Raw genomic sequence first — 14,405 nt, 5'->3', positions numbered from 1 at the left:
GACTCACTTACGGGGACGAGAGCACGTATAATATTGTCCAAAAAAAAGACGAGTGGGTTTTCCTAGCTCGAATGAATTATCAGTTGAGCTCCTCACTCACTCAGAGGCTGGAGGTGAAGAGCAGAGGGGGGGAAAAAAAATCGCAAATAATAATAATAATAATCCTTGCATTTGATATAGCGCTTTTCACGTCGGGAGGACGTCCCAAAGCGCTTCACAGAACACACTGTAAAGTGAATTGACTGTATATTTGTGGGCGACCGCGGCAGCCGATTGCGCACAGCAATGTCCCACAAACAGTCGTAGATTGAAAATGACCAATTTATTATTGTTTTTGGTTTTGGAGGGATTATTATTAGGCTCTGTGTGGAGTATGGAAACTTGCCCAAGGTTTCGCCCTCTGCCTGGAATTGAACTCAGGTCTGTCACTTGCAAAGCAGTGAGTGAGTGAGTTAGTTAGTTAGTTCCTAGAGAGCGGTCACGTCGTATCGAGAGCATCAAAAGGAGGTGGTTACAGGGGGCGAGTCTCTCGCAGGTTTCTCTGCTCCTGGCTGTTCCCTGGGTCGGGCTGGACATCTGCAGCTTTCACTGAGAGTAAGTGAAGCCCCAGACGGCGCAATGTAGGATGTGCGAGCGGCGGCCACGCCTCGCTCCCACTGGCGGCCATGTTCCGCTGGCCCTGGCCACTGAAACCCACCCGCCCGCACGCCCGCCCGCACGGCAGCTTCATCACTTCACCCGCAGCGAAGACGTGTGAGAGGAGCCACTGTGTTTGGGAGCCTTCCTTCCTCACGTGACCGAAAAGAGGTCAGTTTTTTTAAAAAAAATACACACATTCAAAACAAACGCACAAAGCTGCGTTTTTATCGCAAATATAACTATTTCTTATCCCCCTTTAGTTTTTTTTTAAAAAAAATGTAGATATTTATTTTTTTTAAAAAAAAGCTCGGCTCGAATGCGAGGACTTGCCTTCCTTTGGACCTTCGGCTGATGTTTCTCTCGTCGCTGTGCTGTTGGCAGGGCCTGACAGGGTTATATCAACCCAGGCCGAGCAGGTCCTCGCTGCATTCCTGCACTCACTCACAATAACACTGCTCGTTGATCCCGAGGTGTGTTAGGAACCGTTTCGGGAATAAATCTATGTGACTTCACAGCAAACCAACGTGTCGATGGGATGGGTATTGCGCGCTCAGCGTTAGTTACTGTATTTAGTTGCCAACCGCAAGCAATTGTAATGCAACATCTCGTCTATTTCAGACCTCCTTTAAGAACAGTACAGAATAACAAACCCATTAAGACTCTGAATTGAATAGTCGGCGTTATTTTGTTCGGGATATTATTATTTTTTAAATGCTGACTGGAATGTACAATTCCAGTTTCATATTTCTATTTAATTGGAGGTAAACCGTAAGTGCAGAGTGAACAGAATCTCATTGCTGATTTGTAAAGTTGAAACTACTGTATAACTAATACATACCTTGTAAAAATACTGCTAACATTTTGCTTCACCGTTTTCAAATCGGAGGTAATCATAATCAATATTATCCCCACTTTTAACTGTCAGTTTGTTTAATGGCTGGTTTTCCACATCAAAGAACCGTCACTTTTATAAAACCTGAAACCCCAGAAATCGTAAAACTTCCAACACGTTTCCAGAGAAGAAAACAAACCCTCAGAAAAACACCATGTAATTTGTTTTCAGTGGGTGTAAGGACGATCCATTTTAAGAGCGTGAGTGGGATTTTCATTCTCTTAATTTGTGTGCAAGAACTTTAATCCCAGTACGTGTGTGTGTGTAAATATATATATTAACCGAGTAGCTTAACCTGTGCAACTAAAACAATGACTTAAAAATTAAAAAATATGATAAACATGAAATGTTTGAGATGCAATTTGATGCTTTATGATCCTCTCCCTCTCGCCTTTTCGATTATCAATAGGCGCCAAACTGCAGGCGCTTTGACTTCTCTGATAATCAAACCTGACGAGGAGCCGTTGAGCGGTTAGAAATCCCGCCTCGCGCCCGCGCCGATTGGTTTAAATATAAACCGTTAACGGTCTGCCCAGTGCAGACCAGACGCTCTTCACAGCGGCTCGTGCGGCTGTCAATCACCTTGCACCCGGGGCACGTGGGTCCCACCTCCTCGGCGCCTAGTGGTCGAGCAGGCTGTCAATCGCGGGCGGTGGCTCTCGATTGGCTACCGGAGCTGCCAGTTACTCGTGCAGGGGGCAGGGTGGCGAGGCTGGAGCGAGCGCACGGCTCGTCTGGAGAGAGAGAGAAAAAAAATCAATGGAGCTAGGCTGCAATGTTACCAGTACAAACTGCCTAGATTAATGAGAGTGGGATTGCGAGGTAACATGTAATTAACAAAGCCAAGGTCGGTCGGACACGTTCGTTGCAGTTCTTCATTGCATTTATGTAAGGCGCTTGATTCGTTGCAGAAAGCAAGCGAGGCGGGGGTTTCGAGCGGGGGGTTTTTGTTGGCTCGCCTGAGGACCGTTAAGCCGCAAGAGGAGCGAAATGCCGAAGCCGGTAAGTCAACGACGGGTTTTCAACAACTTGTTGCATTGCAATATGGACTCGAGTTAATGATATTAAGGCGCGCGCGCGCCTGTGTGTGTGTGTGTGTGTGTGCGCGCGCGCGCCCTGTCCAGCAGCTCACGATGGCGGGCGGACTCCTAATAAACTCGGTTGCCAGGAAATATTCTGGTTGTTTCCCAGTATCTACATGTTGGGTTGGGTCGGAGGGAGAGAGGGAGTGCTGTGGAATTCTGTGCTCGCAGCCTGAATTTTATTCCCTGAATTTTATTCCCTGAATTTCATTCCCTGACTTCGTTTCTCCCCTCTCCTGAGTCCAATGTAGTATTGTTAGTAACCATTTAGAAAGAGATGATGATGATAATAATAATACTAATCCTTGCATTGGATATAGCGCCTTATCACGTCGTTGACGCATCTCTAAGCGCTTCACAGAATTTGCAGTAAAGTGAATTGACTATTTTGTAAGTGGAAACTATCAACATGTTTGACTTTTTAAGTGTTTAATAAATCACTGATTTTAATATCTAGATGCCAATGTTTTAAACAGCAGACTGGTTTCAACTTCATATTTCTGCATCTATCTTTTCAAATAACTATCAAGTAGTTTTTAAACTTAAATGCTGCACTTCAGGCTGATTATCACATGTAATTTTAAAAACTAATTGGCTGTACCATTCCAATACCTTACATTTTTTACAGCATCTTCTGAAATACTGTGTGTCCTGTGTTTGTCAGCTACAACATTGAATGCAGATTGTGTTTTAAGAATATATTTTTGTTGAGAAATCTGGAGCAAAGATGAGGGCCAACAAAATTGATCGGAATAAGGAAAATGTATTTATTATATTGCCTTTATCCCAGCTAAATATCAGTTTTCACAAGAAATGTGGCTACCATTTCTGCCACTCTGGTCCAACAAGTGGGTGAATGACCAATTAATGTGGAAGTTAAATTTCTATAGCCACCTAAACCAGATAAAGTTTCTCAATTAATTGATAGCTGCGCCATTGGGCATTGCTGCTCAATAGCTACTGGAAACCAGGCATTGATTTGGAACAGACTCACCTGGGCTGGTGCTGATGTTCGGTGGACTACTTCTTGACGGTCCTGTGGGCCATGGGTTGGTCACCACTGACTTAAACTATCGGCTTGGACGTCAGTTTAATGTCTTATTTGAAAGGCGACAGCAATGAGTTGTAATGTCATTAATTGCTCTCTTACAATGTAACTGCAGCACGACTCCTTTCACTAATATATAAAACAGTTAATCTGTCCTCTAATCCTGGCATGCACATGGCCTGATTATCCTTGGAGGCTCCTTTGAGTTAAGATTGAGTGCATTTGCTATGTTATTTTTTGGGTATGGTTATGGGGGAGAAATGATTCTGTGCATATATAAACTGCTTGTCAGTGCATACATAAACTGCTTGTCAATACTATAGGCTATGTAAAACATAATTAAAAATCAAGAGACCTCAGTGAGTTTTTTTTGAAAAAAGGGGGTCGTGCCTGACAGGTGTCTGAAGCTTACAAAAACATTCGCCATGCTTCAGAATATCCTGACCAGACAGAGCGTTCCATTTGTATATGCTACTGTGTCTGGAATGGATTATGCACTCTCTCCCCAAATTAGTGTTGGGTTGCTGCTGGAGTTTAACCAATTATAACTGCATAGTTTGTCATTAAGACACTGTCTGGTAAACGTGCTGCTTGTCCAGCTTTGACCACCATTGGGCTTTAACTTACAGGGTTAACAGAATGTGATTGGGAAGAATCCCTGCTCTCAGAGACCTCCAAATCCAGCTGATGAGCTAGGTCTTCAGTGCCCTGGAGTACTGCAGACCTGCCTGACTCAGGAACTGGACCATCGAGGCTGCCACAGAGTGTTGACTTGATTGTGAAATCCCATTGCCAAGCTTGGGCTTAATCTCCAAAGAGATACTGATTTCCTTCTTCCCCACTCCTCCCCAGGAACATAGTGGGATAGTTTAAGCAGTTTTTTTTAAAAAAAATCCTTGCACAGCCCTTTACAGACTATCATGACCCAACTGTGCAGCGCCTTGGGACGTCCTCCTGACGTGAAAGGCGCTTTATGAATGGAATCTTGTTGTTGTTGTTGTATCGGTGTGAGATTATAAAAGGGAATGGTTGAAAATTCATGAGAATTTCCAAGTCTAGGTTAAAAGCAGACCATTTCTTTCATGTACAATTGGATACAATTTGTACAATTTACAAAGAATGTACAGCACAGAAGCAGCCCACTCAGCCCAATCAGTCTGTGCCGGTGTTTACACTCCATGCAAACCTTCACCTGTTCCTTACTCTCTCCCATACTCTTCTATTTCCCATTTTCCTCATGTCCAGTTTCCTGTTGAAGGCATCTACACCATCTGATTCAACCATCACTTCAAGCAGCAATCTCACAACCCTCTGCGTGAAGTAGTTCTTCCTAAATTCTCTCTTAGGAATCTCCTAGTTGCTCTTATATTTATGTTCCCTGGTTACAGACTCCTCAACTAGTGGACGCAACTTCTTTATGTTAAGCTTATCAAATCCTTTCATAATTTTAAATACTTCTATTAGGTTCTTCCTTAAACATCTCTTTTCTAGCGATTAAAGACCTACCCTAACTAGTCTGTCTTAAAGCAGTTAACTGCCAGCCTTGAAATGGGAAAATGTTAAGATATTTGGGGTCTGAAGGAGTTGTTTACGCCAAGAGTGTGAAAAAGTAGATCTATGTTCATGATCCCATGGCGCTATTTGAAAAGAGAAGGGAGTTTCTCTCCTAGTTTCCTGGCCAACGATCCCTCAAATAAAATTGGTCATTAACTCATGGCTATTTGAGGGACATAGCTGTGTGCAAACTGGTTGCTGCATTTTGCCCACAAAATAATAGTCACTCCATTTTATAGTCCTGTGAAGCACTTTGTACGTCTTGACGACGTGATAAAGCACTACATCAAATGCAAGGATTAATTAAAGATATACAATAGCTTAGGTGGCTATTTATCGTGGCTGTTTTCCTCATGGATAACAAACCCAGATATATACATCCCTAAATTAACCCTGGTTTAAGTGTATCCATATCGCACTATGGCAATGAGGGGCTAAGAGGTAGCTGAAAATTGAACTGTCAAGCCACAGATGAGATGGGAAGCATCTTCTATGTGCCCAGGCACACAAAAAAGGGAAACTTTCATGAAGTATGAAATGTAATACCACCTCTTTCAATTATTTTTCTGGAACACTTAATCTTTCTGCGAACGTTGGACATGAGATGAACAAATTTGTTGCATAAATTATCGAACAGGCACTTTGTAGGTAGGGCCTTTAATATGTTTCTCTAAATGAGGCTGAGCATCAAATTGCAATTGTTTTGTTTTATGTATTAATGTTTACAATATAGGTTGTTGCACATTGTGGTCTCTGTTAGATGTGTGTGGATTTTGAGCCGTGTTTGCTTGCATACATACAGGGCAGCCCTGTTATAACCTGAATTTGCTTAGAATGGCTGTTTTCCTGGGTGCTGGAGACCAGAGACGATTTATAGGTTGTCAAGTTGCTTTTTTTTCATGCTGCACATGTGCGATTATGTGCAGGAGTCTACACTGACATCACTGTACCACGCAGAAGGTGATGGCAGTGACTTGCCTACCTGAAGGTTAGCCGTTTTTTAACCACATGAACCAGTTAGTTGCTTGGCAACTTTTCTGCATTTGGGTATAATGTAGGACCTGAAACATTACACTTGCATGACCATGTTATAACGGAGTTGTCCTGTCAGTTCCTCAAATGTTGCATCTACAGTAAAAGTTAGATCAAGAACAAAGCTGAATTACGATGGAAGTGGAATGCGTTGTGTGTACATTTCAAGCCTGAATGAGCAAGTCTACTTTGGTCGGACTCCTATTCTTTTAATAAACAATCTTGTCACAAGATTGGTCTGGATGAAGAAGACCCTGAGGCTCATCTGACCCTCCCAGCCGCCATCATGGCACCAAGCTACTTTTTGAATGAACCTGGTGTCCTGACCTCTCCCACCTTGAGTGAGAATGAAGATGATGAAACAAATGTTCACAAAAGGAAGAAAAAATGTATGTGTAGTTCACCTCCTTTGATGAAACTTAATGTAAAGTAATATTCTATGCTTCTAGAGGAAAACCTTTGTGAATATTGCATAAGCTAGCATGCAGTCATGATAATGCAAGTGGAGAAAAAATATTGTTTAAGCAAGGCATCTTGGTGCTTCACCCCTGACTATCTGAAATTTCTTTGTGTTTTATAAAAAGTTAATTTATCTGAATGCCCAGTATCAACCAGAATTCTAGTTTTGTAGAATGGACTCATTTGTAAACCTGCTAATGTGATCTCTGCATATTAGTATCTCTTGATGGCGCTTGTGCATGCTTCAATGCCCAGATGAGTATTTTGTTTTCCATATGCCTTAGCTAAACAAGATGTAAAGATTGTTTTGGTCAGATAATTTCAGTGGTGAGAATGTGGAATTATCTGCCACAAACTAAAGTCAATCGATCCCATTAACATGGCGATTTAAGTACTGTTTAAATCCCCAGACATCATACTCGGTCTGTATGTGCTGTGGTCAGACTGCAAGACCTGTGTTGGGACTTGGAGCTTATTATCTACCGTGCACACGAGTAACGGGAGAGCGCTGCATTGCCTACATACCATCCTTTGGATGAGATGTAAAAATAAGATCCTATCTGCTCCATTCAAGTAGCAGTTATTTATCCCAAAACACTATTCAAAAGAGATTGCCTAACAATCCTCCAAATAAGTTGCTCATTCACTGTGTGGCTGTTTGTGGATCCTTGCTGTTTGCATATTAGCTTCCATATTTGCCAGCAAATATAATACAAATTGCATTTGTATAAGGCCTTTTACATCGAGAGGACATCCCAAGGAAAAATAGTCACTAGCTTAACAGCTATTAGCTGTGAAAGACATTGAAATGTAGCAAATATATTAACTGAGGATTATTTTCAGCAATCTTAAATATTTCCTTTGACAAAAGTGGTCTTGTAAAATTACATTGCTCATGGACCCTGTAATTTCCTTCATTTGTACATCCTTTTGTCAATATTACTTTTTCTTTTCCTGGAGAGTCTTTCCTTTACTTCCTTCAGATAAGAATGGAAGTTTGTCATTTTAGGAAGTATTATGTAGACTTTCTGTCGAACATAGCATTTTGTACTAATCCGCTTTGACTCTGAGCTGCATGTGGTGTGTGGATAAACATTTAGTGTTGTAATGTTCCATGGGTTTTTTCCATGATTAAATTGGGAGTGATGGCCCATTGGAGATTCGTGTTTTATAATTCTGTTTGTTTTCTCAAGTGGCTCTTGAGTGTTCTGACATGCTACAGTAATGTGATTATGCCAGTAGGATTCTTGCAGTTTCAAACCATGATTATTAATTAGTAAACCTTTTGTGTTTGCAATATGAATATACTGTTGAGAGCAGAAGAAGCAGAAAAAACAATCTTGTTCTAGATTTTTGCAGCTAATTGGAGATTTCTGCAGTATGTAAGTGACGAGTGTTAATTATGTACAGTATTGAGCAATTCCAAGTGTGTCAAAATTGCAAAGCTTTATGGATTAATTATTGTAGACAATATTAACTTGTGCTTTTTTTCTTCTTCCCTTTCCCTTACCCAAATGGCTATTCATGTGTGAACCAAGGCTGAATTTCAGCATGCTATTTAATTTCAGGAAGACATCTTAGCTGAGGCTAATCTTGCACTTGTCCAGCAACAATACTTGCAGTTTTGAGCTGAGTCTTTTGTTAGAATCCAGGAGAGGATCCCTGAATTTGCACCCTCCTTTCTCGCATCCAACATGTTAAAGGCAATTGTAGCATCCCTACTGTTGTGGTCTAGTTTGAGGTTAGCTAAACCTTCAGAGTGGACATTGAACTTGAGCCCTTGGTACGTATGGCTGTTACACTGGAGTTGAGATGTATAAAATAAGATAAATTTCTGTATTTACAGAATAAATTTCATCAATATTTTATCCAAAATAGTGCAGTTTCTCATCTTCAAGTGCTTTTGCAATGTTAAGTTTGAAATGTTTATCAATGTAGCTAATTTTAGTACATTGAATGGCAACTAAAACACATAGCTTTTTACAGTATGGTTTTCTCATTTTGAAAAGGTTAGTTTTGGAAAGGAATAAATGTGATCTAACATTAGCATGTTGGGACGTCCTCCCGATGTGAAAGGCGCTACACAAATGCTGTACTGTAACATTAAAAAAAAAGTTTTTAGATTAAGATAAAATTATATTGAGATAACCATCCTTTTTAACATCACCTTAGATTTGTGTAATGGATTCAAAATAACAAAACCAGTTCTAATACAATATCTTATTTATTGCATCATAAATAAGGTTCCCTGATGAGTTACTGGAGAAATACACAGTGTATTTGTGGACTAAGATTGTTTTGATCATAAGAATGTACAGGACTTAAAGACCATTGTGGTGCATATGAAAGTCCAAAAAGCTTATAAAAATAACAATCATACCACTGCTCTTGCCCTTTTCTCACATATCCCTATGCATTCTAGATTAAATCTACTTTGGTAATCTCTTCTATGTATTCAAAACTGCCCTTTGTATGCTTTTGTATGCCTTTCTTCTAAATTTTTATGGTTTTAACATTAAGATTGGGTTTACACCCTTTGGAATGTTTAATGCTTTAATAAGAAGTCCCATGAAAGCTTTCCCTTTGTGTTGACTTACTCACCTTTCCTGGCCTGATCTCTCCATGTAACTTGAATGCTTAATTTCAGCTTTGTCTGTATAGAACAGGTAGAGCTTGCGGATTCCAGTGGATTAAATTGTACTTTGAAGAGATGAGGAGAAGAGTAAGATTTATGTGATGTCACAGCTAAAAAAATTGACCAACCTTCATTAAATTTGTTGCACATTTTATGAGTGTGATCTGATTAGAAAAGATGTATGGTGCCTACCATCCATTTTATAACTTCAACTATTTAATTCCCAGAATGTGCAACAGTTAATTTTTTAATAACCATTCAGCTGTGTATGGCATGCATAACCAGATGCCAATTATGACTTGCTATTGAACATTGTTTAGAAAAATTGCATAGATTGTTGTTTCCTTTTTGGCTCTTACTGGACTGCATTGAATCATTCATGCAAATTTTATGTGGGAGTAATGTATTTAAAGCTATTCGAGTTAGAAAGTTCACTCTTGTCTGCTACTTTTGCTGTTAACTAAGCACAGACGTAGAAGAATCAATATCAAAGGAAATATTGAATTTTACAGAGCCTTAACCACACTAAGCAACGTCCCAGTGCTTTACAGGTGATTGCTGTCAAGTGCAGTGATTAGAATGATAAGTTGATCTGTAGGATGATTGGCCAGGCCGCCAAACAGAGACGGCCTTTTCAGGGATATTTAAAAAGTAATTATGGCCAAGGTTTAACAAATGACCCAGTAGGTTTAACATGTCATCTAAAAGTCTACCTCCTAACAATGCAGCATCTCCCAGTATAACAGTGGAGTGTTATCAAAGACTGGGCAAACAATGAGGGTCTTGAACTGAAACTTTCCAAACTGGTTAGTGTTGCACATCTTGATAAGCAGAACTGGATAAAGCATAGTTGATGGTTGCATTTTTGTCCACCCCTCTCTCCCATTGAAAATCATCCTTGTCTACCGCCCCCCGGCTCCTTCCACAGAGACATCTCTCCTCTCTTTCCTGTCCCTCTGCTCCGAGCGCCTGCTCATAATGGACGATTTCAACCTGCACCTAAACTCCCCTTGCACCACTTCTGCCGACTTCACTGCCCTCCTTCTCCCTAAACCTCACCCTTCATATAAATTCACCTACCCACAACCATGGTCATGCTCTTGACCTCGTTATCACCCATGGCCTTGACATTTCCGACTTCAGCATAGTGGACAAGGCCATCTCAGACCACTTCCTCATCTCCTTCCACATTCTTCTCTCCTCCACCAATCCCTCAGCCATCCACTTCTGCCCTTCGAAAAGGCTACCCCCTGAGACCCTCACAAAGGCCCGCGCATCACCAAACATCCTATCCCTCTGGCCTTTCACCCGCGGAGATCCTGAAGCAGCCGTCCAGTTGCTCCATGATCGCCTCTCCTCCACCTTCAACTCCATCGTCCCCCTGAAATCCAGGACCATCTCCAAACTCACCCTATCCCCCTGGCACAACAACCATCTCCGCCACCTAAAAACCCAAACCTGGCTGCTCGAGCGCAGATGGCTGAAAACTGGCCTGAGAGTCCACCGCCAACTGTGGCTTGAGCATCTCCACACCTACTGCCGTTCTTTGACACGAGTTCTACTCCAACATTATCTTGGAGCCTAAACACAACCCCAAAATCCTTTTTTCCACCACCCATTACCTCCTCTGTGCCCCCCATCAGGCCTCCTCATTCTTCATGCCACGTGCGAGGAGGTCATGGACTTCTTTCATCTAAAATTCACAACATCCACCAGGCAGCCTCATCCACCTGCCTCTTGTCACCCACCACCTCACCCTCTCTGTCCCCCTCACCCTCCCCATCATCTGCTCCTACCACCACCCCATCCTACATTCCTTCCTCCCCATCTCTCCCTCCTCCCTCTCACCCACCATCACCTCCATGAAACCCACCACCTGCTGCCTCGACCCCCTCTCCATCAACTTGCTGGTCACCCAGCTCCCCCTCCTCTGCCCACAACTAATCCCTCTCCTCTGGATCAGTCCCTGCCTCCCTCAAAACTGCTGTCATCACCCCCCTCCTCAAGAAACCTTCCCTAGATTCCTCAAACCCCAGCCACTACCGTCACATTTCTAACCTGCCCTTCCTCGCAAAAGTCGTAGAACGCATTGTTGCCAATCAACTTCGCGCACACCTCCTCCCACTGCCTCTTCGAACCCCTCCAGTCCAGCGTCCGCCCTGCCCACAGTACAGAGACTGTGCTTGTGTAAGTCACAAACGACATTTTCTCTATCTCTGACCAGGGCTCCCTCTGCCTCCTTGTCCTCCTGAACCTCTCCGCGGCATTCGACACAGTCGATCACGCCATCCTCCTCCACCGCCTTTCCTCCGTCATCCACCTCAGTGGGACCGCACTCGCCTGGTTCGAGTCCTACCTCACAAACCGCCAGCAGTACATCTGCACAAACGGCTTCTCCTCCTGCTCTCACCCGGTTACCTGCGGGGTACCCAAGGATCCATCCTTGGCCCCCTCTTTCTGATCTACATACTCCCTCTTGGGGATGTCATCCGCAGAAATGGGGTACATTTCACATGTACGCGGACGACACCCAACTCTATTTTTCCACCTCTCTTTACGACCCCGAGTCCCCTGATGTTTTGTCAGCCTGCCTGTCAGATCTCAGGGGCTGGATAAGCACAAGTTTCCTTCAACTGAACGTTGACAAGACGGAAGCCATACTCTTTGGCTCTTATCAACGTCTAAAATCTCATGGCTCTCACCTCCTCCCCCTAAAACTCTGAACCCGTACGCAACCTAGGCATCAGGTTCGACCCCCAATTATCCTTCCCCACATCCGGTCCCTCACCAACACTGCTTTCTTCCACCTGCTTCGCATCGCCCATCTCCGCCAATACCTCTCTTCGAAAGCCGCTGAAACCCTAGTCCATGCCTTTGTCACCTCTCGTCTGGACTATTCTAACATCCTCCTCGCCGGTCTCCCATCCACTACCATCCATAAAATCCAGATTATTCAAAACTCTGCCACCCACATTCTCACCCGCACCAAACTCCGCTTCCCGATCACCCCAGTCCTTGCCAGACTGCACTGGCTGCCTGTCCCAGGGAGGATTCACTTCAAGATCCTCACCCTTGTATTCAAAACCCTCCATTCCTCTGCACTTCCCAACCTCTCTGACTTCCTCTCTCCCCAAAACAGTGCCCGTTGCCTTCGTTCTTCCAGGTCTGGCCTCCTCCTTGTCCCCCGAGTCCTCCGCTCCACCCTCGGCGGCCGTGCCTTCAGCCACTATTCCCCGAGGCTCTGGAATTCCCTTCCTCACTCCCTTCGTCTTGCCCCCTCTCTTCCTATTTTCAGGTCCCTGCTGAAGACGTTTCTTTTCAACCGCGCCATTGGTCACCTTCCTTCCCCTCCCCACTGGCTCGGCCCCGGGATCCGTGACTGTGAAGCCCTCTGAGTTGCCGTCCTGCGTGGAGGGCGCTATATAAACCCAAGTTGTTGTTGCCTTTTTGTAAATGCTGTTTCCATGTAACCATGGATATGAAAGAGCTAGTAGGAGGCTGTTCAGTTTTTTTTGTCTGTTTATTCCTAGAAGAAGTCATCATTATAATTGTCTGCTCTCTCCACATACCCTCTAATACCTATCCTTTTACATGCACCGATCAACTCTGCTCTAACAGCCACCCCTGCCAAGCATTCCATACCCTTTAGGAGAAGTTCTTCCAAATCTCTCCTTTTACTCCCCTAGGTCATGGGTACAAAGTCAGTGACTTTATTAGTAATTATTTTGTAAGCAAACTGGGCAAAACATTTGCCCACCACAATAATGTCCCACAAACAATCATGACATGAATGACCGATTTAATCAGAAGAAGTGTTGGTTAGAACCCCGGGAGAAACTTTATTTTTTTCGAATAGTGCTTTGGGGTCTTTTATGTCCAGTTAAATAGGCCAAAGGGACCTCATTTCATGTGAAGAACGGCACTATCCAACAATGCAGCACATCTACATCTAATTTCTTCAGATCCCTGCAATATTTCCTTTTATGCAACTGTGCATTATATTTGACCCCACTTTAGATTTTATCTATCAGATTTTATTTTCTTGCTCCTCTTTGTCTCAAGAGCTGATGCAAATATAAGGTACACGTTGCAATAAGAAACCTGAAGATTTTCCCTAACCCAAGTGATTATTTTACTTCCATTTACATGATGGCCATCTTAAAAGGGATTATTGGACCAGCAACATTTGCAAATGTGCATGTAGAGATCAGCACCAGAATAGCTAACTATTGCTAATAATAGCGAATGAGGTGCTGTTGGATTTTGTGGTGGTGTGACCTATAATCCAAGGATTTGCTAGAAATCTATTAGCTACTATGATATTGTAAAAATGTTTCTATGTAATGAAATTTAACGAGGTGACAGATCATTCTAGCTTCATTTTAACACCACCTTTTTCAATTAACAGATATATGAGATTTTGAATTTGTGTCATAGTATAATTATTACAACTACTTATAAACCTTCTCGGGGTGCAGGCAAGAACAAAGAAACCTTGCGGGCATTTTACTAACCTTCTGCAACCATGATATTTCTCTTATGTTTTTGAGGTATTGAGTGACAGAGAATTAAACACACTGACAGCATTATACATGCAAGGTCCCATAGTAAAGTGGTTAGAGCACTCACCTAGCAAGTGACAGGACCTGGGTTTGATTCTCAGGCAAAGCAAAACCTTAGGCAAGTTTCCTTACGCCACCCACCTCTCTTTACTTAGCAGTAAGTTGTTAGTCGATTGCTTTCCAGGGGTAATAATAATTTGGTCACTCAATTCACAACCTTTAAGACACTACTGTGTGCAATTGGCTGCTGTGTTTCGCATACAAAATGGCCAATCCACTTTATAATATATTCTGTAAATCCACTTTACAATATATTTTGAAACGTCTCAATGACACAATAAGGTGTTATATCAAATGCAAGGATTATTATTACTGTTTGAAGAATAATAATCATTTTTGTCCATTTTTGACTATCTGTTGGTTGGTTAATGTGAGTTAGGGTTTATTCAATACTAAACTTAACTGGTAGTAGGATGCTCTGAGCAATGATCATACTGGTGCT

General features: G+C 42.6%; 1 protein-coding gene across 2 annotated transcripts in view; it reads left to right on the top strand.

Moving 5' to 3' along the window:
* The first annotated feature begins 2,198 nt into the window (after nt 1-2,198).
* The window catches only part of LOC103186512 (radixin), a 47,874-nt gene continuing 35,667 nt past the window's right edge, over nt 2,199-14,405 (top strand). For both annotated transcript variants that reach the window (XM_007905612.2, XM_007905609.2), the window contains exons 1-2: nt 2,199-2,353; nt 2,443-2,533. In XM_007905612.2, coding sequence (XP_007903803.1) covers nt 2,522-2,533 — 12 coding nt within the window. In that variant the 5' untranslated portion in view covers nt 2,199-2,353; nt 2,443-2,521. The remainder of the gene's footprint in view (nt 2,354-2,442; nt 2,534-14,405) is intronic.

This window comes from Callorhinchus milii, unplaced genomic scaffold (genome assembly GCF_018977255.1).
Source record: "Callorhinchus milii isolate IMCB2004 unplaced genomic scaffold, IMCB_Cmil_1.0 Scaffold4, whole genome shotgun sequence".
NCBI lineage: Eukaryota > Metazoa > Chordata > Chondrichthyes > Chimaeriformes > Callorhinchidae > Callorhinchus > Callorhinchus milii.
Note: the sequence above shows the minus strand (reverse complement) of the source record. Positions and strands in the feature narration are given on the sequence as shown.